The following is a 23,209-nucleotide window of genomic DNA, read 5'->3' as shown; positions in this document are numbered from 1 at the left end:
GTGCCGCTTGGTATAGAGTATGATGATTTATAGATATCCAGTGATTGATCGAATGGATTGGTTCAATTTTCTACAGCAAGGAGATTGAACCTGGGAAGACAACGTCCAGCCTACAATGACAATAAAACTACTTATATAGTGTTCATCTTCATTTATGTCTCCAAATGTATCGTATTAATTTATAACATTTTGCGGACCTTGGGGTCGGGCTCGGGCCAGCCCAGCCCAGCCCTGATAGTGGTTGGAGTTGGTTCTTTTCCTTCCTTTTTTTTGTTCTTCGTTGTCCTTTCCTTTGTATTGTCCCTTTATGTCTCGTATATTGCTTTATATTGTTTTTAGTCCGAGACAAGCATTGGAGGACACAGCATAACTTGCATTCGTGTCAAGTCTAATGTGCCATGGCTTATTTCATGCCGGTAGTGTTTGACAATGTAATCATGCTTCTCAAAAGTGCAAGGAGAAACTACTTCGGATGAAAATCTTTCGCAAGCAACTCATTGAAGTAGATCCTGACTTAGTCCAGGAACAAGCGGACTCTGCGATGGAATTCAATGTTGGATTCTATCACCCCGACAATGACGCGCTATATATCACAAAAAGTACTGGTAGTCTTATTTAATATAGCTGTATTTAGTATAAAAGAGAAAATTAAATTATTATAATATTTGATATTACATAACAGCTAATTAAATAGATTTCATCTGGTATGTTTAAACCAGAATATTAAATATGTAAAAGGCAGAGTGGGATGATATATAAACAATAAATAACAATAAATAAATAGGCAAAATACCCAAAACTACATAATATTTATCAAACAAAGCAAAAAGAAACATGTCCCCCAATCATTTTGCTTCAATGCCATCACAATACCCTTCTTGTACATAGAGCCGGTGATCCAACACTAGGTATGGCTCGCCTCTAATACTTCATTACCAATGTAGACCAGCTACCTTATTGTGACAATAATGAGTCGGAAGCAATAATCCTGTTCATTGACATTCTGCCTGAGGACTTAAGTAAATTGTAACCCTTTTTAGCCAGTAAGGGTGTTGAACCCTGTGAGACTTTTGGAAGAAATGAACATGTTCGGTTTAGGGTGTTGTACCCAATACCACATAGACGCTTAGGTTATGAAGTCATAAGACTCAAGTTGCTGACTTTTTCGACCCCGTGGAAATGACATCAATACAAACAACCCCTTTCCTTCAATAACTAGCCAAGAAACTTCCTTCGAACCTCTATATTGTTAGTAATCTTTTACAGCAAGCTGTAATGACAGACCACCAGAATATTAGATGTATGTCTTACCTTATATATCCGTTATCTGCATGAGCAACTGTCCCAGTCCCAGTTACGGCAGTTAGTGTCGAAGTTGATACAGAAGCGGCCTCCACACCTGCAGTGATCCCAGTCCCAGATCTCACAACCTGGAAAGTAGTTAGGACACCACTGTCCGTGGCACCTATAATCGGAGGGATTGCCACTGCCTCCGCCAACCCCTCCTTCAGTCGATCCGCCACCTGTAGCGGGTGCAGCATTGTTAATATTGTTGATATTGGTATTGACGTTGTTATTAGTGTTGACATTGACATTGGTGTTAGTGTTGGTATTGGTATTGGTGTTGGTGTTCGTGCTGGTACTAGTCGCCTGGCTTGATGCTGAAGTCGAGGTAGAAGTTGAGGTAGTTGTAGGAACCGTTGTAGTCGAAGTAGGTGGAGTGGTTGCCTGGTTGGTGTTGGCATTGGTATTGGTATTGGCATTAGTATTAGCATTGGTATTTTGGTTCACATTGGTATTAGCATTGGTGTTTGCGTTAGCATTCGTGTTGGTATCTGTCGCTGCTGGCGGTGTGGTGATGCTTGCAGTTTGCCGGCGGTAATTGTGTCCATCTTTATCAAGACACTTGCACTCCTTTGAGTCCCACTTCTTGCATTCGCGGTCTACCCTGGTGCATTGATGATCATTATAATCATGATAATGACCTGGTGAAATGTTAGCGGAACGGAGAGATGTTGAATAAGGTGTCTTTGTATACCTTGAACATCTTTGTACGATCCACCGTTTGCTACAGGTGAAGCAGTCACGGAGCCAGCAAGGGCTGCAAGCAAGAGGGTGTAGAAGACCTTCATCGTAATGTTCGGTAGCAGATATCTTTGAAGCTGGTGAACAAGATATTTGTTGTGAGTGGCTGTGTAGTGTGCAGAAGAATATCAACTGGGACAGGATGTTCCTTGGTATTTATAGTATGAGACTAGCTAGTCATTCGAGACGAGCAATAAACACCGAAGGCTAGAGGATCTAGAACAAACACATGTAAATTTAGGGTTATGAAAACGGAATCCTAAATTAAAGTTCCGAAGTCAGAAGCTTCAATGAATAAGGTGAGGTGCGGCGGACGAACCATGGGTTGTCAAGATCATATCTTCGAGATCAAAGATACCCCCATGGATATTCAAAACCTAATCATGAACGACCCTATTAATCCTTTCCCGAACTCTACCAACTGCATTCTTTGTTCCATAAGATGCTTAGATACGAGATATACATATAATCAGGAATTGTACTCTCACTCGTATTAGTGGAATGATGCTAAACAGGCGAGCAGCTATTGTTTACTAGTAATGTTCTAGACAGAGAACTCGCAGCCTCATTGCGTTGAATAATTATGATTCAGAGCGGCTTCGTATTTCCGGTCTGGAATCTTCTGGCGGCAAAACTTTAAACCTTATATTAGATCTTCGTGTACGGGTACCCCGCCCAACCCGCCTTTGTTGGAACCCTTCCCGAGAACAATGCGATTCATAAGTCTGGGGTCTGTTGCTGGGAACCAAGCAAATACCTTATATCCTTTCCACTGGGACTTTGCGTGAATTGTGATATTGGAAGCTTCTAGGCCATGGGCAGTCAGCTCTGTAGATCCTAGAGGATGAATACAACTTAGGAGGAAACTTTGAATTGCGGGGTGCCGGCTATACTGGAAAGGAGGGACTACGTCGCTCTAGGCCATTCTACAAACACATCACGTCGCGATGATAGGCTCAGTATTCTCTAAGCATGATATCAGATAGGTCTAATTAGACGTTCAAGAAGCAAAATCCAATTGTACGCTGACTGAAACTCAGAATGTTGTCAAGATATTATCACAGATACCTATGGATGGCTAGACTTTGGAGTAGTAAGGGTGGTATCATTAAGGGTATCACTCAGTGGTACCCGCTTTGCCAAGCGGGATCTCCGCACCGGGCCCTGGGTCTTCTTTTCCTTGCGCAGATATTGCTGGCCGGTTGAATTACCCGCTCAGGCTCGGGATATACGCAAGATTCTGAGCCAGTCCAACTTCTGCCATAACAGCAAGGGTGGCGTTTTCATGCCATGCTGATGCGAGGACAAGTAGGTTTCGGCCAAGCATTGAATCCAGCAGACATTGAGTGGTATGTTTCGGCCCATATGTTTCTCTCTGATGCTGGTTCTGCATTACAATAGTGTATGAGAAGGGATGTCAGCCTAAGTATTACATCACAGGCTCGCCGGCATTGTCTGCATCGTTAATCCAAGAGCGCCAATCCATCTTGCTTGATAGAGTTACTCATCTACAATATCATTTACCGTTATTGACCGCATCTACGAGCGATATGAGCATGACTGTGGTGGGGACTCAAACAAACTCGTTTGATTGGCAGGGCAACAGAGATGTCAGAAATGTTATGTCTTTTATGTGCATGGCCACAGCCAGTACCCTGAATACTTTGGTACAGGAATTGATACGAGGCCTGGACCCCTCTAAGACGGACTTATTGTGAGATACATTTCCCAGTTCATGGTAGACCCAATCCTAAGGCGGGTCTACGTTTGGGAGGACGTATGGTGCCTTTTCTTCTACGAGCCTGTCGGCCTCCCCGCCCTCAATTCCTTGCGTTCCTTGGAACTCTACACTTATTGCGGGGCGCATATTGGGTGTAACCACCTGACACACAGTAAACTAATACGATGTCGTTCATGTGCCTTTCCTCATAGCTTAGACTGACCAGTTTCGGAGAACGACCATGTCCGCGGGGGACCAGAACAAAACTCAATTATGGATTAACCAATCTAACAAGATTCGGGCCTCCTGCATCGTGTTCAACAGAGACGTGGATAGTAGTGGTCCAGTATTCAAGTTCGAAGTCTGTTTTAAAGTAACAACAGCTCATTCCCCTCACCTGAGGCATTCCTCCCCACATTAGAACCAAACAAACATTGAGTAACATCGTCAACGCCTACGAGATTTGAAAGAATACCGGTTAATATTTCTCTCATACTTGGTGAAATCATTGTACTGCTACATACACTGACCATCTTATCCCGCCACCTCTACCTCACCTACCCTCTTCAACATTCCCAGAACTGTTATTTCCCACGCCGCTTTACATTCGTATCAGTTGACTAACGGGAACATTTTGACTGCAGAATTAAGTGTGTCGAGGCGAGATTGCTGGCCCGCGCGCCTGTCCCAGCCCCCACCTCCTAAACATAGAGGTATAATACGGTTGTGCGCAAGAGCATTGAGTACTTAAGATGTATCGATTTTACTTAACAAACGAATACATTCCCATCCAAATGTCTCCATGACGAAAAAATTGAACAACATCCGTTTTAACAGGCATAATTCCTTTCTGTGTGCCAGATATAACAGAGATAGCAGCAGCGCCAGGGGGTGCTGGGACGGGTAACAGGTACCTTGGTCGGGCATCGATTCAAGCAAGGCAATCCTTCTCATCCTTCTACTTCCATTTGGAAAAGAAGAATGTCAATTCAATGAGTCGATTCATCAAGGCATATGTGGAAAATATGTGAATGGGGTAAGCTTGGCTCGGTATCAGATCACAACATGCACAGATAAGTGTGTTCCATTAGTGTTGGCAGATACAGGGACTTTTCAATAAATCCTTCTAGAAATGCCCTCGGGTCAATAAAGCCAACATGGGTTTTCCAAACCTGGTGAGTTTTATTGGAGTTTTTCGTACCGTCTTGTCAACATGGCAAAAGCATTGAAAACAAAATAGAGCCCGTGTATTTTGGAATCCAATAATCCAAGGAGGTAGCAGCAATGCGTCTAACTGATCTTCGACATAGCGCGCGAAGGCGGAAGGGGAAATAAGACTGTGCTGTATATGTCAAATAGGGTTTTATTATTAGACACCGGGGATAAACCGGACAGCGATGCATGGTTTGTGCTAGGCTTCTTAGCTCGTGATAAACACTGCGCAGCTCGCCCAATTGCAGTCCTAAGACCAACTTGGGTACATAATATGACTCTGCAGCCTATCTTAGTTTATCTAATTGTTGAAATATGGATTATCGCGAAGTCACGGTGCTCCATATGGTTTTCTTTATTCAGCCCTTCCCGCCCACATGTCCCAGTTCCCATTGTTGGAATGCTGCGATAGGAACTTGATGCCAAGGGGCAAGTGGATCCTGGCTAAGATAAATCATTTGATTTGGATACATCAGATGTGTCTCCGCCCGTGGCCACGGAGGTGCATATGGCCGCCAGAAGCCTTGGTCTTTCTACCTGGCATTCTCGCTCTTCTGCTTATGGCTTTGCTAGTCTATGTTGACGCAACAGCTACGGCGGTTGTTATCCATGTAGGATGACTACTGTTATATATTCCTCAACAGTCATGGGACATTATTTCATTTTGTGTTCTCATAAGCCATGACCAGTGAGCTTGCCGTCAAAAACCTAACCGCATTCTGGGCCAGCATCTCCTTTACCCTCGCTGTTATCATTGTTCAGCCAATACACACCAGTGTGTCCGACATTATCAGGCGAAAGGCTGCGCTTTATGCAGTTTTATTTATTTTTGTTGTTAGGACTGTCGTTTTTGGCGTGACCCGTAGCATGTTTCTGTTGAATCTAGTCCGGGGTCCTTCAGGGAATCGGTGGTGGTGGCCTAGACGTGGTAAGTGAGGTTATTGCGGCGGGCATAATCACTCTGCAGGAGCGTGCTACCTGTATTGGTCTTATTTCTCTACCCGTGGCTCCTGGGATCATTCTGGGGCCCACCCTTGGGGCACTGTCCAGCGAGTAGGTTGGACGGCGGTAGATTGGATGGATCAATTTGACAGTGATAGCAATTGTAGTGGTGTTGGACTATTTCTTCGTGCGTCTCAAGTCTATTCATTAGGGAATCCTTCGCACGCAACTGGTATTACTTGATTGGGCAGGGATCATTGTCTTTGCTGTTGGCTGCACTGTTTCGCTTTGCCCCTGAGCTGGGCCGAGACTATGTACCCGTGGTCCTCGTGGCGAGCCATAGTACCCTTGGTGCTCGGGTTCCTGGTCCTCGTTGCCTTCGCTATCTATGAGTCCCGGCCACAATCTTCTGTGTTCCCATACCATATCTTCCGCTAGCGTACTGCTTAGATGGCACTCATTGGAAGCTTCATTCACGGTGTCACACTGTACATTCTTCTGATGTACGGGCCCAGTTCTTCCAGTCTGTCTATCTAGAGACCCCACTACGGTCGGCGATCTCAATGCTCCACTTCTGCTGCGTGCTCCTGGCTTTCACGGGTATTTGTGCCTGAGCGCTGGACTAAATCCGCACTTACCGGTGGGAGATCCGGGGTGGCTGGGTCTTTCTGAGGGTTGGTGTGGGACTCTTCGCAATGTGGCTCAGCTGCACCGAGCAATCGGTATCGGGACATTGCTCACTGTGCCGCGCATCCCCATGCAGGCCAGCGCCCCGACCGCCGAGGATCAAGCGCTCGCAATCGGCATCCTCGTTTCCTTCCGTCTATTTTGTGCTGTGATCGGCCGTTGGCGGTGTCTGACTCTTTGACATCTCTGTTAATTGGGGAGCTAAATACTTGAGACCCAGGAGCGGGGTCGGCAGTCCTTCGAGCATGGGTCAGTGTAGTTGACTATACCAGACTATAATATGGGACCAACCAGTAGTTGTTTGCTGTCAAACAGTAGGCTTGGCCGATGAGAAAGTGGAACACATGGTCTAACACAGGTTCCGGGCTTTGCGCTTGCTCTTCGTTACGTGATTACTGCATGGTTCAACTCAGTAATTTCAATACCCTGATAGATGCTGGTCAGGGGACTGTCTTACTTTGGTTCACAAGATATCGGGCGGTACTAGTAAGGCAGCAAATTACAACTGTGTCATCTTGCACTTAATTCTATAAGTGGCTGTGGAAACTGTTAGCTCTGCAGAACCATGAACTCTACTACTAATATGTTTTGGTATGGTTGTCCACTACTGACAGCGACACAATTAAATGGACGATCCTCTTGTTGACCGTGCCGATAGCACACTTAAAGCTATTATCGCATGATATCCCGCCTTCCCATATTACAGTAACTATAGAGCTGGAATTGTCTGTCGTCAAGCTAGTATAAATTCTGTTGTTGTGTTGATGTTGCTCTGGTGTATATAAACTTCTTACCCCGCTGCGTGTCCCAAGGTTAATCCTATCGGCATAAAGGGAGACATTATTATGTAATTCTATATCAAATCACGTATGAAGGCATGACTTCGCCTGGCCACCCTTTTTATTACCGAAGTCATACATCGACCACTAATCCCCAACGGTGCATCATCACACATATCTGTAGGTGATTGAGCTGTCAGTTAATCTATCAAAAGCCAGGAAAAAGCAATAGAGGAGATCTTTAGAACTATTTCCTCCGCTAATAGGCCTCCGACATTAATAAAGAAGGTGTCCAGGCGGAGTAGATACTAGATAGAGGCCAATATTGGCTAACGGGGGCGCAGTCAACCGCGCGGACCGCAGCCAAGAAGCTCAGCTCTGATGATCACAGCGGGAAAAAGGTAATGATCATCTCAGTCTCTCTGCAGGCACCTCTTGGTATTGGACGATCAAAACCTTATTTGACAGAGCGCAATTAAGGGGTTTGTTCATCCATTACCTCAATCGGTAGTAGCACATCTTGGTAGGCCATTATTTATCGCCATATGCCTGTTCTATACTCAACATTCCCCTACTTCAGGGTTCTTATTCCCAGATTTGCTCCGAAAAGTAACTCCGAGCCCACGCGAGGGCCTCGATCCAGAGCTTCCGTTATCTATCAACAGACTGTACTATAGACCTGACAGCTACATGCTCTATAAATTCACGATGAAGCTATCCAGAGGCAAATCAGTTTTTTCACTCAATCATTCAGCAGTCCAAATACCACCCAGACCGACAATATGACAACCGTCGACCCCATCACCAAAACCACCTTTGCTACCATGGATTGGGAGGACTATCATCAAGGTCGTCCCCAATACCCACAATCTCTAACTTCACTTATCTATGACTATCGACGCCTTCATCCCGGCGGCTGGGAGCGCCTGGTTGACATCGGTGCCGGCTCGGGCATAGCCACCACGAACTTTATGACCGACTTCCAAATCATCCATGTCTCCAATCCCAGTCCAGGCAACCAGTCCCAGGCGAAAATATTTCTCCCTAATTGGGCGGAGCAACATGGCCTGCATCCTGCTTTCGAGTACAGCCAGGCTGTGGGTGAAGAAGCGTACCATCAGGTCGGTGAACGCCAGGCTGACATGGCGATCTGTGCGACTGCAGCACATTTTATGGACCCAAATAAACTGGTCACCTCTATTGGAAAGATGCTTCGACCGGGCGGAACAATGGCAATTTTTAGCTATTGGCTTCCTACGTTCCCCAAACAGTCTTCACACTTTCATGATGTGTTTGCGTCCATCTTTGCAAAGGTGCTCCTGCAGCCGCTACAGCAGGATGCTGAATCAAACCAGGCAGCAATGTTGTACGGTCTGATGCAGCGTCTGGGATCTGGTGAAGGGCAGGTAGACTCAGTTCCAGCGCCAGAGGAATTGTTCGAGGATCCTGTCCGGGTGTACATCAACCCCACCGATGATGGCAAGATGCCCTACTACGCGCAGTTTGTGAAGTACTTTCCCGCTGGTCTGCAGCCCGAGAAGTACAGTGCGGTCGCAGGCAGGGACAAGCAAGTCAGATATTATACCGGCAGCGATGATGAGGCAGAAGGGTGGGAGTTCGACGCCGACAAGCAGTGGCTTCTTAAGTTCTTGAACACATGCTTGCCACCACAACACACGCTCGCTCCCGACACTGCGCATGTCTTGCTGGCTGACTGGGACCGTGTGTTTGAGAAAGAATGTCCGAGTGGGCAACTACGGGTCCGGTGGGCGGCAAATCTGCTGCTGGGAACGCGGAAAGGAGGAGAAGACTCCAACTGAGGAATATGTTTAATGGTCTGGACAGTGGAGGATATTTTGGTTTTCCTCGGGCTATTGATGTCACTATAAGCATGAGCCTTCAGCGACCATGCCTTAGTAAACCCTCTATCCCATATTGTTGAGATAGTGGTATACTTCCACAAGACTTGCTCTGGCTAGCCTTTCCCCAAATCTATTCATCCTTCAACTTGTCATGCGTCAGCGACTGAAGAGCCTCATTTTCAGAATATAGATTGTAATTAAATGTGATATTGCTCCCCAGCAACACTAAATAGTCTCTGAAATGGCTTGTTTAAGTATGACTATGGGGTTTTAAAGTGTAATGTTAAGTTAATTGCTGAATATTAGCTCTCTTTGTCCTAATAGTGCGGCAGCACATATGATGAGTCATCGCCAGTGCATTACTATGTTGTATCTGTATGACCAGTCTTTAGGAGCATTAATCCATGAATCCTCCTAATCGTGATCCATCCGTTGAACTCTAAAAAAAGGCATTTACGGACCCGGCATCCGACTATCCGTATCTTTTGGTAGTAAGGACTTTTATTGGCAACGCCATCAACAAACAGCACTGCGTCCGGAGAATCCAAACAATGCTGCACGTGATTTATCACGATAGCACGCGGGCAGACATGCCGACTAGTCTCCCTTGCGCACCAATACCGACGCAGCGCCAGGAGGTAGCACCAGGGGGCAGTGGGCAGGGTGGAAGAGGGCGTCCATGGCGATCTGCACCGCGTATGGATCCTCCCGGGGGTAAGTGTTGAGATAGTCGCCGCTCCGCTGGACCTGCTCCATCTCCGGACACCGTTCTTGAAATCATTGTAGGTACATCAATACACTCTCATCGACGAGTTCAGCGGTACCATAGATTGATCATCCAACCTAATAAACATGGTAGCTCCCGGGACTGCTCCCCGAAATAGTCCGCAAAGCTAGACCAGGGGCGTGTGAATTGAAGCTGATGCTAGAGACCGAGGCTATGGTTAAGCTTTTCAGCAAGCAGGTAGCTCTCGAGTCGCGGAATGTAAAGTTAGATGCGGGTGAAACAACACAGATCACAAATAGAAGTGTGAGGGAGCTGCTGAATACAATCCGAGAGGCACCTAGGCACAGGTCTTTATTTATATGCGGTCGGAGGGTGAATGAGTTTCGTACAGGGGGAAGGGAGTGAGAGCCTCTGGGAGTTTCACAATAAACAGTAATTAAATAGCCATTGCTGAAAGATGAATCAGCAGCGGCGAAGGTAAAGCAAGCTGGTTCGGACGGGCCTAACTTACAAGAAGAAGCTCCTGACCCGGTCAACTGTTTCCTCCAAATTTGATCGTGAGTCCTGATGATGGTTGGCAGAGAGCTACAATGTGAGGTGGCCGATTCCATTGATAGAAACTGTGACAACAGTTGGAAGAACTTGGCCAGACCCGGTTATTTGCCCAACCCTTCAAAAAGCTCGACGTGTTGTCGTGCATGATGCAGTGGTATTGTTAACGACCGTAGATGGTCCAGACAGGATACACAGAAATCAACCCACCATTGCCTCTGTCGCACTCCACACGCTAATAGGACCAGCTAGCCATGGGCACTAAGCATTGACCGGGACTATTCGGATAAGTACAGGCAACCAAGCCAATTGGTGGCCAGCAACACAGAAGAGGAAGTCTGATGGGATGAACACTCTTGAATGGACCATCCCTCCTAGAAAGTCAGTTCAATTCATGTCCGACAAAAGATATCGATCCTAGGGACCGTGCGCAGCCCCGTCCCTGTCTTTACTATGTACATAGGAATGTCGGGCATCCGCCGGTGTACGGAGGACGTATGCGCCGTAACAAACCCCCCGCTTTACCACCCCGATACTCAAGGGTATGAGCGTCCACTCCTACTCGTTGTTGGTCACAAGCGCCACCCCCATTTTGGTCCCTGATCATGGCGATAAGAAGATCTCTCCGCAATGCATTCTATGATGCTCCGTGTCCGATTAAGGCTCCACAACTTTCCCGTTGAACTGCGTGCGGAACTGCTTGCGCCAGTAAAGGATGCAGTGAAGGGGGTGCCATTGGACACTCATGTGTACCAATGCCGTCGGCCAGTCCCCCAACTCCACCACCTCAATTCCATCCATAGGGGTAGATGCGCTTGCTATTCGCGTAGTAAATCCAAGTACCGTTGGGCCGGTCGCCTACGGTATTGGATTTCTCGGCCAACTCTTCCTCACTGTCGTGAGGTGGGAGCCAGGCCATTGCTAGTCCTTCAAACTTGCAGTCACACGAGATGGCCTCGGAGCGACGGATCTGCCGTATTCGCATGCAGTGTTGCTCTCTATCCATGTTGCCGGGACGAATGCGGTGGCTGACGAAGGGGATGCGCACAGCAGAACGTTGAGACGTTGAACCTAGGTGGGACGAGCAACCGACCGTTGATATTATCGAAGAGACTACAGGAAGAATCAGTTGAGATCGGAACTTCGAACCGCGGGTAAGAAAGCTTACAAGACAATATTGCTGGTGATAAACGGCCATGGTATGGTCCTTGGTGGCCACATTGCTCGAAGACGTTGTCCATTGTGCATGCAAGGTGCAGGACTTCAAACTCTTCTTCCGCAGATATAGTGATGTAGCCGCGACCAGCCTTGAGGATAAACGCATCATTGTGAGATCAAAATGTTTCTGCGGGTGTACAATTTGTATTCGAGACTACTCACTAGGAAACGGGGAACACTACTTAGTTCTTATGAATCTCTTGCGTCCTGGTCGTGTTCCATATCATTTCAGCATCATCATAGACGAGCTCAGGACCAAGCCCAGCGGTATTATCCAGAATTACAGGCTTTCACGGGACTGAGAGACAGAGAAGAGCTTTAGTACAGAGAAGTCATTTGGATATCGTGTAATCATAGACGGTGGCCGGGTGATGCCTATGCGTTGGACGAAAGCTTGTCTTGTCGACCACATCCGTTTGGTCTGAACACCCCACCTTTGATATCAGAGCTACGACCAGGAAAACACGAGGAAGCCTTCAAAAAGTAGACGAGCATTTGCATATTTCCAAAGAAGGCTTGGTATCCTTGTTACTGGTGACGATGTGATCCTAGTCTTCGTTTCATTCAGCAATCCAGCGGACGTAGAGACAATTCAATGTCCTTATCGATATTGGCTTCAGGAGATTTGGACTGGGCCAGAAGTAGACGATTCCGGACGGTGGCCTGTAATCAGTCATGTTCAATACATTGCTCCGCCCGTTACATCTGTAATACGTGGTCATGCGTATTAGGGCTTATCAGCCGTGAACTCTCAGGGAGGGGATGCAATCAAGCCTCGTCTTGGCCTGCTTGTTTATCATGCCGTGATAACCGCGTAAGCACTAGTTGGTGTAAAGCCTGACATCGCAAGAATCTGCTCCCTGGGCAAATCCTGACAACGGAGACGTGTTGTGCCCCTTCATGACTCTTTCGCAAGTTTCCAGTCTAGTGCACGGAAGACTGCCTTCTTCCTTGGAGGAACCAGACGAGGAGGGAATCTGGACTCCCCTCCAGCTGGCCGCTGCGCAAGGCGATCTACCCGAAGTGAAGCTTCTTTTGTCTCAGCCATCAAGCAACCCCAACGAACCCCCCCGGGGCTACTACGGCCAAACCGCACTTCAGGCAGCCTCGCTCAACGGTCATCTTAAGGTGGTCGAGACGCTCTTAGCCGCTGGTGCCGATGTGAATGCTCCTGGGGGCAACAACGGCGGCCGAACCGCCCTCACCCTCGCCGCGGGCGCTGGCCACTTCCAAATCGTTCGCCATCTGGTCGTTGCCGCAGGCGCGGACGTCAAGTACCCGGCACACAAATACGTGGGGCGCACCGCCCTGCAGGCCGCAGCGGAGGGAGGCCATCTCGAGATCTTACAGTGGCTCTTACAACACCAGCCTGTCACGGAGATCAACGCGCCCCCGGCAAACAACCGGGGTCGGACCGTGCTGCAGGCCGCGGCGTTTGGTGGCTATGATGAGATGGTAGAGTTTTTACTTCACGTTGGTGCGGAGGTGAATGCACCACCCTGCAGATATCATGGCGTGACAGCCCTCCAGGGCGCCGCTTTTAACGGTCACCGCACCACCGTCCTTCGACTCTTGACGGCCGGGGCGGATGTGAACGCTCCCGGAGGTCGGTATAATGGCTACACGGCACTGGCAGCAGCGGCAGAAGGCGGCCACGCAGACATTGTGCGACTCTTGCTGGACGCTGGCGCCGATGTGTCCATGGCATCCGGGAATAAGAATTGGACGGCGTTGCGGTTTGCGGTTTGGCGGGGACAGAAAGAGATCGTGCAGCTTCTGGCCTAAATGAAAGGATATACTACGACAAATAAGTGAACGGAACACAGTTATCTTACCATGCACGAGTTATAGTATAAGCCATTGCAGCACGCTAGATGTAGTTTAGTAGTAGTATATATTAGTGATCAGTTAGTGATTTGTATTGCCAGTTAGATCTGAAACGGCCATCTTGATCTTGGTTCTAATGATAACTGGTCCCTTAATGCTATTGGTTATAATTCGGCTGAAAAGGTGCGTCGCACCAGTATCTAGAGTAATATATATATGCTGCTCTCCTCAGCAGTTTGAAGTTTTCTTGTTGACTGAGATACTGGCTTTCACTGGACGAACATGGCAGGAGCGCCCGATATCGCTGAATACGGTACTAAGTAGCTGATTACGTGCTAGGTCGGAATAAGGTTTCTAATAAGTCGCGTTTCATTAGCCAATGTTGGATCTGTGTCTTGTTCATCCGGACGAATATCCCTTCAGGCTATTTTCGCAATCTGGACAAAATCCGCCATTTCAGCTTCACTTCCATCTCATATGTACATAAGGTACAGGCCTAACTTTTTATAAGGATGCTGGTTTCTTCTCGGCAAGTTTGTCGAATGATGCTATTTCTGCTGTTTACTCGCAACATAATCAGGACTTCTTAGATGAGTCCCGCCCAATGATATATTATTCAAAGGCACGGATACATAACGACAGTCGCATCAGAATCCGTACTGTGTATCAACCCGGAGTAGAGGATGATGCATGGTCTCCGGAATGACGGTTTCCTCACTCTTGTGGGTTGATAAAAACCTTTCGGCCGCTAATATGATCTCCATAGAGGAGGTCCAACGCCTTCTGGGCGGAGTTAAGCCCTCCTTCGAGCCACAATGCCGGATTTGGCCATATCGTGCCCTTTTTCAGTGCAGCCGGTAAATACGCGTCCATGTACCATGTGCGCAATTCGCGGTGTGCAGCCTGAGATACGAGTGTCTCAGAATATCCGGCCCATAGCTTCTCTATACCTGCAGGGATGGCCTCATCCCCAGGCGAAGGGCTGGTTGAAAAGAACCGGCCTCCCGTTTCGCGCAGCAATGCCACCATGCGTTGGGTTGTCGTGGTGGAGCCGATTGCATCGAAGATTCCCTCGTAAGGCCCATTCTCCCGGATTTCGCGGATCACGTCCTCGTCCGGGCGGCTATGATCGATGATATGCGACGGGTTGCGTTTCTCCACCATGGATCTGTTGGCCGCGGACGAGGTAGTGACAACTCCATACCCAGCATCCGTCGCATATTGAACCGCGAGGCCCCCCACCGCTGATGAACCGCCGTAAACGAGAATTTTCTTTCCCGTGGGTGGTTTCTTGCCGGCGACTGGCGGCTTCGGAAGACCCATGTAGATTGTGAGGGCGGAGATCACGGTCGCCAGATTGGCGATCAGGCCGGCGGAACCAGCAAAGGTGGTCTCGGGCTCTAGTCGCAGGGTGTTCTGCTCAAGCGCCAGTGCATACATCTGGAGGGCACCGAATCGGGGATCCTCGCTCGCCTGCTGGCCCCAGCGAGCCACCACCACCCGGTCGCCAGGTTGCACCGAATTTATCCCGGGCCCTGTAGAGACTACCGTTCCCGCAAAGGTGAATCCGAGGATGAGGGGATACTTAGATTGGAATAAATCCAACCTGGATTCTTAGTCTGACGGCCGACTGGCGGGTACTTGAGCACGATACCTCTGGATTTTGGCATCAATGGGGTTAAAGCTGGCTGCTTCAACCCTTACCAATAGTTCCCCCCGGCCAGGAACCCATTGCTCTACAGTCTCGACCTGAACTGTCCCCCGGGGATTCTTGATCCAGCCTGCTTTGTTCGACATATTTTCAAGAAGTCATATTGAAGAAGATCAAAACTTACCAGAGGATGAGGCGTTGATGAAGAATCCGGAAATCCCCTGACTCGTGACGTGAACTACTGATGGAAGCGACTGCCGATCCAATTGCCGGCCCAATGGTTGCATGACTCATCTGACATGTATCACGTGACTGGCAGGTCTCATCGGCCACGCAAATTTGGGTTTGGTAACTGAACATTGGATTCTCCTCTTAGGGATAATAAACAAGCGGCGCTGGTGTTTGTTAAGTAGCATTGGTGTGGATGATGCATTGTCGTGACTATCTGTAAGTCTCGCGTCTAAGTAGTACGAGCTTGATCATATATCTACCTATGGTTTAAAATATTTAATCATCCACCGGATTTGCTACTCGTTTCGTTTAGTATTTGAAGTACTAGTAGGGACTTGTTACCAGTAGTCAAGATGCCCCAATGCAATTCTACCATCAAATACAAGTAGCTAAGATCAGGTGAAACCAACTTCATCATGTATTTCTGAATTCAACTGGATTACAAAGACAGAATGGTGATTCTCAAGAAACACCTGATAATGTGAACCATGCATATATGAATGGACAATATTATTGCCTTTACAATGTCCTTCATCTCCAAAGGCCCGATGGCTATAGGCATTGCGAAATAGGTGCAGGGTCCCCCCACGTTGTAGATTGATGTTGCAATAGCAAAAAATCGGTAGCCTCCATGAAGGTTCAGGACATCTGACGAAATGTCTCCAATCTCCCGTTGCTAGGATTATATGAGATATGTACTCCTGCGGGTGGAGTACACATGCCAATCCCACTTATATAGCAACGGTTTGTACAACCTACGAATCGTTTGTTTGGCAATAATAGCGAGTAACTTGTTTGACAGAGATACTCAGGTTCAGTTGAGTTCCGCATTACGTGCACCATCTCGTTCTTTGTATTATCCAAGTACATAAGAGGTACAAGCCCAGAGTCCTTGATCAGCTGCATTAATCGGGGGTTTATCTTCGAATTTGGAGGTTCAATCAAGAGTTCCATATTCGTTATGCTTCCCCCGCCCCTTGTCCATCAGATCAAGGATAAACATGACGTTTTCTTGTTTGGTAACAACACCAATAGTTGATGCGATCTTTCTTCCAGAAGCCTCCCACAAGATGTAAATATAGAGTAGATGTACTTGGAGTACAACGGTAGGCGTTGACCGGATTAGCAAAAGCATAGCAGTGGCTGAAGGAGCTTTTCGTATTATGTTGGCTGCTGCGCCGTTTCTTCGTCATCCCTCGCGACCCAATTCATCATATATCCTGTCGTTTGGGGACCTTCCTTGTGCTCTAATTGTATTACGACGTTTGATACTGTTGTTAGACATGACGAGTGGTCTGATCCATGTACCCCTGCGCTTAGGACCCCTGCCGTCCGCTAGTTATAATTAGAGCTACTGGGAGGAATGAATACTAAATAACCATTATTATGGCCTCTCCACTGGAGAGTCTCCCGAGACACCATGATAGGCCTTGCACATGTGATCAGGGACGGCTATGAAAACAGGTTTCGTTTACTACATCGGCAATTTGTCTGCTGTTTTGGCTCGCTTACCTGCTCTTCCCCGCCAATCTCCACTTGGTCCGTCATCGCCCGCCCATAGTGCTGTCCCTTAATCAATTTGACGCGAAGCCCTCACATTTGGGGTGCGATCGTCACCGGCGGGCGCTTCAGCCCCCTAATTGTATGTCTACTTAAGTACTACTTGCTCTCCCGAATGCTCCCATCACTCAATCCTGAATTTTGTTGAGAATATAAAGACTACCATCACTGCTCATGATAGTCTCTTGATGGTCAGGCGTCATCATGCGAGCCATAATTTTACCATATATCCTGTTCTTGGCCACTCTGGCACGGGCGCAGCTATCTGGTCCCGTTGGTCCACTAGTGGACTACAGCACTAAAGCCAGGAATCAAACCTGCAACATTATCGATTACGGAGCTCTCGCAGATGGTAAGACAGATATTTCGCAGCCCCTACTCGATGCCTGGGGAAATTGCTCCGTGGGGGGACTGGTCTACATCCCACCTGGTAACTACTCGCTGGCCGAGGATATCGAGCTCAAGCACGGCCAGTCCTCTGCAATTCAGCTTGACGGTGTGATTATGCGCGGACACCGCGGATCGTATCAGATGATTCTGATCCGTGACTGCAACGACTTCGAACTCTTCAGCGGCAACTCCCGCGGGGCCATTCAGGGCTTTGGGTACGAATATTTGCAAAATGAGACCTACGGCGAGAGACTGCTGCGCATCCAAGAGGTTAGCAATTTTTCGGTGCATGGATTTGCACTTGTTGACTCGCCCTCCTACTACATCGTCTTTGATACCGTCTCCAGTGGAGAGGTATATAACATCTTGATCCGCGGCGTGACATCAGTGGGGGCGACAGATGCCATCGACGTATGGGGAGAGAACATGTGGTTCCATGACATTGAAGTGAGCAACGGCGATGAATGTGTCACGGTCAAGTCTCCGGCGCACAACTATCTGATCGAGAATATCTACTGCAATCTAAGTGGTGGGACCGCCATTGGCTCCTTAGGCACAGGCACCAATATTTCTGACATTCACTACCGCAATCTCTACCTGAATCGAGCAGATGCGTGCTTCCTGAAAAGTAACAATGGGGATGGAGTTGTTAAGAATATCATCTGGGAGAATGTCATAGTTCACGGCGGTCCGTACCCGCTAGCCATAGACGAGGCCTGGGGGGACGACCGAGGCTCAGTAGGAGTTCAAGTGTCCAACCTCACATTCCGAGTAAGTGCACGGGCCAATTTGAATGTCTGAGGATATCCTAATTTGTTTGAATATATAGAACTGGCACGGAGAATCTGCTAGCGCCTCACGCCCAGTGATCCGTCTACAGTGTGACTCTGACATCCCATGCTACGATATTACCATTGACAATGTGAATCTCTGGGCTAACGACACCAGCTATGTGGTCTGGCTGTGTGAAAATGCCTATGGAGATGGGGCCTGTCTCCCTAGTGCAAAGGGAACAACAGATTTGAAGTCTTTTACCAGCAAACAGACTATAACTGCCACCCCGTACGTGACTACCTCGTAGTTCATTTCGACCCAGAATTACTAACAACAAGAAAGGTCCTATGCTGCGCCAACAATGGCAGCTGACTTCACCTCTGATCTGCCATCAACGAGCCCTTTTACTATTCCTCCCATGCCGACGAGTTTCTACCCGGGTGCTACTCCCATCTCAACACTCCTACATCTCCATGGTGCGGGTGGTCTCCCGTCAGCATCTCCCGTTTCACATCATCAACGACAGCATTGACTAGATTATGCTGTAGTAGGTAATTCACTCACAGCATATTGGTAGTACATTCAGAATTCAATATGTCCGGTGAAAGCAGCGGTTACGCAATGTTACTGAACCTCAGCTGGTATGAAGTTTCTTACGCAGAATATCATTCATGTTGAACGTGTATTAAAGATAGACTGTATCAGAAACTACATTAAATATCACATCACCTAATGGCAGTACTCATAACTAGGATATTACTTCCGTTTCAGCCTATATTACAGGTCTGTATAATAGCTTGTGTGACGTTGAAGAAGTTGGGGCGCGGCATATTGTGGTGGGTAAACGTAGATTTGCACCAGAATTTCCCGACGTCCTGAAGATCCAAAGTACGGTAGAGTATAGCAATCGGATAACTGGTGACATATACTGCATGTAATGAGAGACTAGTAGTCGGATTAGCATTATATATTTCAAAGATCAATAAGCTTGTCAATTGATATATGTTCGTCCAAGCGGTTCTCACGTGCTTGTTGCATCTTCAAAGAAACAAACATCTTGAGTCCGTCCAACTCCTCCTGTGACAAAAGCAAAAGCCTATCTTCAAGAGATCCCTGTCCATAATGTCGTTTGTCAAGAAATTGCCAATAGATATCATCAAACATGTAGCTTTTCCTAGCAGCAAGGCAGAACCAAAAAAGCCCGCTATTCAAAGACTCTGCCATGTGTTCTGAAAGTCGCTGATACTCCTTTAATGCACCCTTTCGGATCATCTCGTCCTCGCATGATCGGAGTGCATTGAGGAAGAGACGCAAGCGTGGTGTGTACCGTGCCAAGAATACATGCAAGTCTGACTCCCAAGCTTCGGGGCTCTCGAATAGGAGCCACCAGGGTGCAGTATAGGTAAATTCGGCAGGCGCAACGTAAGTAAATTCCCAATCAATAACACCAGTGAGTGAAAAGTCTTGTGCTGCAACAAGTACATTGGACGGACGCAAATCGTCGCAGTAAAGATGGAACGGACCCGACTGCTGCTTTTTATACTCCCGGGCGATTTTCCTAAAAAGGCAGCGGGCTATGTATTTCTTTCGACAATCTTGCTCATCATCAACAGCATCGTTCCGTTGGTATTGAAGGTGGAGAAGCTGCTGTCTCGCGAGTTCCTCGAAATATTCGCCCGCGGTACTGAATGTTTTTTCGGCAAATATGCCAGGAGGAAGATTTCCAACGCGCACCAGTTCGTTCATATTGAGGGTTAGTGGCCTTTGAGCTACTTTCCACATCTGAGATCCCTCTTCCAGAGCTCCAATAGACGAAAAGATTGGTTTAGACAATTCCAAGATAACTTGCGCCATCACGCGATAGGCACTTTGAATGTCGGAGTCGGAAACATTTGGATTTAAGCTGGGCGACTGGATTGTTGGGTCCCCAAGGCGATTGGACAACAACATTCCCTCAATGAAAGTTATGACAAGGTAAGGGCCGCATCCCCATCGACCCATCCCAAGAATGCGGGGGACAGGGAGCGCGGTATTTCGAGATAGGAATTTCATGACTGAAGCCTCGTTTCTACTCTTTTCCGTCCGAAAGCGGCTTCTACCCAGGATTGGGAACCGAACAAGTGCACGGAATCCATCCTCAAAGGTAACAATGCAGCAAATATTGTAAGCGCCCGTGGTAAACTGTGAGACATCAGCTACCCGTGCAGTGCCACGACGATGCTGGGTTGCGAGTCTCGACGGCAAGGCAGGGGACTGCTGGGAAAGCAATTGTAGCCAGCCAGCAAACAACTTGTCATTATACTCCTCAGCAAGATGATCCCAGTCCATAGTTGTTGAGGTCGGAGTCGGAGGCAATAACGGAACAACAGCAATGGGTTTGTCGATGCGTTTCCAAAAACGTGGTTTGGCATTCGGCACCGATAATCGGGTATCTTCGGGTCCAATCGGTGCTGCGGGGATAAAGAGTTGAGAGTCGAGAGCTTATTGGAGTATTAAGCGCTGGACAAACAACAAATAGGGACTTACAACCTAAGAGTGCACGACACCATGTCTGCTGGGAGATAATGTACTAGACAGAAGAACGGCAAGGTTCAGCAACATATCATTGATAAATTGGGCCACTAGTTGGCGCTTCTATGCACGTTGTGTCAGCAAAATGCACCCTTCAACTTGTGGAGAAGATCTCATGAGTGTATTATGGCCCTTTACCATCGAAATCCTGTTGGCAAAGCCCAGCGATACGTGTACTTCAGACCAGTAAACTACTATTTCCTCGTTTATCATGGTCTACACCAGACACGGGGACACCATAACAGTTAGGAATTCGCTGCAGGATATACACCTGTAGCATTGTTTGCTAATTATCCCACTATGAAGCCTGTACATTGTGCGCAACAAGCCGGTTCAAAATCTCAAGCATATGAGAAGTCCACCGTCACGAACATCGTGCTAAAATCAATAGTGAGATAATTCTTATGCGGAATGATAAAGGTTCGACGGGCCACAGTTGTTGAACCATTTATACTATTCTGTTGCCTCTTCAAGGAGCGAGGGTACACCAATGATGAGTTGCATGTAATGCTTGGTGATCGCATATGTCGCAATGTTGTTAAGAAACGAAATATAACCCTGTTCCCTGAATACAAGTGTGACCCAGGCGCTTTGACCCAAGAGGCATACGTAGTGGGGATGCGCAAAATATTCACGCCGGCGTTTGCCAGATTGTCGATATCCGAGGTTGTGATATAGGTCGCATATCTTCGCTCTAGGATTAGGACCGCACTGCGGACCCTGGTTTACACAGAGGCCCCATTCATCGTCCGCACCTTGGAATATTTGCCCACCAAGTAGTATCGATGGTACTTTCTTGCTCAAGCCACCCGCCCAGATTCACCCCGTTGGTGCAGTTTGTGGTCCAATTGAGGTACTCCGCTGCTGCGAGAGCAAATACAGCTTGAAACACGAAGGTAGGAAGTAGCTTGACCATTCTTACAGTGGTCTGAGTGAGGTTACCCCAGAGACGCAATGAACTGAGAGGTGGTTGATGAGGACGAGGATGTTTATGATGCTCTTCCTAAGCGGGGTATGGTGTACCTATGTATCCTCCATCGCGATTTTATAGCTGATTCTAATTACCGCAATGGTGACAACTCGGAAGCGTCTCCGTGTATGTTTGTGGAAGACCACAGAGCCTCTCTACATGAGACACTTTTGCTTCCCATCGTCGCTACAGGGTGTATGAACCGTAAAGGCTCGGGCTAGCACTTTGCCGAAAGATGGATGAGCCTTGATCCTTCAGCTTTAACCGATGTATATTCCTCCATAAGGCCTTTCCATGGACAGCTGCATGCAGATTCCTCTACATCCCGAAACGCACTGACATGGAGAAACAGAGCCCACTTCAAAGGATCGCCGATGGTACCAGCAAAGCTGATAGAGGTTGGCGATGGCAGTAGCCTTAGCTCTTACCCCTCTGTGTCTGAGTAGCACTCAAAACCTTCCCATACTACCCTCTTCGACAGACGCCTTTCATAAAAAGACGTGTGGTTATCCCATTTGCCGGGTCAAAGTATTCTGCGAACAGGATGAGGTTCCGTAGTCAGGGAGACCCCCCTGAATCACGTACTATCGATATGAAATTGAATAGTCTTTACGAACATATCCATAATACAGTTCGGAACACAGAGCTATACACAGAATCATCATAAGTCCGATTGCCCAACACCTTTGAGGAATTTGCCGCAGCGGAGCGCGCGGGCACCGAGTATCAAGCTTCCAACTCAGGGTCTGATGCGGATCTGCAGTGGAGCCGAAGAAGGATCCCGCATGCTGTCGAAGACGATCCCCATATTATTCCACGGGGCATATGTTTGCCTGGGTTGTACGGTAAGGTACCCTGTCGCATCCGGATCACTCGGTTGGTTTCACGACGTCTGTTTGGCTGTATGCCATTCTCTCTATACGCCCGTCTTTGTCCCATACTTTTAACTAGACGCTTGGTCGGATAATTCTGGGACGCTAGAATCCATACGCATCGCTCTGATAGTATTGATATTATTCGCCCCCATTTCCTACCTTCCATGAGCAACGGAAAGGTTGTCGGTCTCAAATGTCTCTAGCAAATTCGCAACAATGAATGGGCTGTTAGATGTCCGGCGCCCTTCATCTGGCGATTCTGTCGAATTAACATAATCTCACCTGCTAGGCAAATATATATTCATTCGCACATTTTTAATCGTGAAAGACGGGATTCTGCCGTTCGGGGAGTACTTAGTCGTAGTGTCGGCGCGTCCGTGTGACGGCAACGCCAGGATCCTTGGAAAGGCTTTCTTGATTGACAGTGTAAGCCCAGACCCACATGTTCACTCTCATCTGCTTCATTCCACATCCATCCATTGGGAACCCCGTCTTGGCTTTTCTCGCCGATCCCCGTCTACTCCTGCGTAGCACAGTTCAGACTCCGCGGAAGCCCCGATGCTGCGGGCTTTCGTA

The 23,209-nt window shown here is 47.9% G+C and overlaps 8 protein-coding genes across 8 annotated transcripts; 3 read left to right on the top strand and 5 right to left on the bottom strand.

Moving 5' to 3' along the window:
* Nucleotides 1-1,323: 1,323 nt before the first annotated feature.
* Nucleotides 1,324-2,132, bottom strand: AKAW2_52075S (uncharacterized protein; the record flags this gene model as incomplete). Its single annotated transcript, XM_041692074.1, has 2 exons — nucleotides 1,324-1,985; nucleotides 2,039-2,132. 2 exons carry the CDS (start codon nucleotides 2,130-2,132, stop codon nucleotides 1,324-1,326), a joined length of 756 nt encoding a protein of 251 aa, XP_041545496.1.
* Nucleotides 2,133-8,207: 6,075 nt separating this feature from the next.
* On the top strand, nucleotides 8,208-9,245 carry AKAW2_52074A (uncharacterized protein; the record flags this gene model as incomplete). The annotated part of the gene is made up of 1 exon (XM_041692073.1): nucleotides 8,208-9,245. The coding sequence occupies one exon, from the start codon at nucleotides 8,208-8,210 to the stop codon at nucleotides 9,243-9,245; it is 1,038 nt and encodes a 345-aa protein (XP_041545495.1).
* A 639-nt stretch (nucleotides 9,246-9,884) lies between these two features.
* On the bottom strand, nucleotides 9,885-10,043 carry AKAW2_52073S (uncharacterized protein; the record flags this gene model as incomplete). Its single annotated transcript, XM_041692072.1, has 1 exon — nucleotides 9,885-10,043. The coding sequence occupies one exon, from the start codon at nucleotides 10,041-10,043 to the stop codon at nucleotides 9,885-9,887; it is 159 nt and encodes a 52-aa protein (XP_041545494.1).
* A 1,310-nt stretch (nucleotides 10,044-11,353) lies between these two features.
* AKAW2_52072S (uncharacterized protein) lies at nucleotides 11,354-11,807 on the bottom strand (the record flags this gene model as incomplete). Its single annotated transcript, XM_041692071.1, has 2 exons — nucleotides 11,354-11,679; nucleotides 11,735-11,807. 2 exons carry the CDS (start codon nucleotides 11,805-11,807, stop codon nucleotides 11,354-11,356), a joined length of 399 nt encoding a protein of 132 aa, XP_041545493.1.
* An 877-nt stretch (nucleotides 11,808-12,684) lies between these two features.
* Nucleotides 12,685-13,569, top strand: AKAW2_52071A (ankyrin repeat domain-containing protein; the record flags this gene model as incomplete). The annotated part of the gene is made up of 1 exon (XM_041692070.1): nucleotides 12,685-13,569. The coding sequence occupies one exon, from the start codon at nucleotides 12,685-12,687 to the stop codon at nucleotides 13,567-13,569; it is 885 nt and encodes a 294-aa protein (XP_041545492.1).
* A 756-nt stretch (nucleotides 13,570-14,325) lies between these two features.
* Nucleotides 14,326-15,051, bottom strand: AKAW2_52070S (uncharacterized protein; the record flags this gene model as incomplete). Its single annotated transcript, XM_041692069.1, has 1 exon — nucleotides 14,326-15,051. The coding sequence occupies one exon, from the start codon at nucleotides 15,049-15,051 to the stop codon at nucleotides 14,326-14,328; it is 726 nt and encodes a 241-aa protein (XP_041545491.1).
* Nucleotides 15,052-17,257: 2,206 nt separating this feature from the next.
* On the top strand, nucleotides 17,258-18,749 carry AKAW2_52069A (uncharacterized protein; the record flags this gene model as incomplete). Its single annotated transcript, XM_041692068.1, has 3 exons — nucleotides 17,258-18,214; nucleotides 18,273-18,505; nucleotides 18,560-18,749. 3 exons carry the CDS (start codon nucleotides 17,258-17,260, stop codon nucleotides 18,747-18,749), a joined length of 1,380 nt encoding a protein of 459 aa, XP_041545490.1.
* Nucleotides 18,750-19,189: 440 nt separating this feature from the next.
* Nucleotides 19,190-20,545, bottom strand: AKAW2_52068S (phosphotransferase family protein; the record flags this gene model as incomplete). The annotated part of the gene is made up of 1 exon (XM_041692066.1): nucleotides 19,190-20,545. One exon carries the CDS (start codon nucleotides 20,543-20,545, stop codon nucleotides 19,190-19,192), a length of 1,356 nt encoding a protein of 451 aa, XP_041545489.1.
* Nucleotides 20,546-23,209: the final 2,664 nt, after the last annotated feature.

This window comes from Aspergillus luchuensis, chromosome 5 (assembly GCF_016861625.1).
Source record: "Aspergillus luchuensis IFO 4308 DNA, chromosome 5, nearly complete sequence".
Classification (NCBI taxonomy): Eukaryota; Fungi; Ascomycota; class Eurotiomycetes; order Eurotiales; family Aspergillaceae; genus Aspergillus; species Aspergillus luchuensis.
Note: the sequence above shows the minus strand (reverse complement) of the source record. Positions and strands in the feature narration are given on the sequence as shown.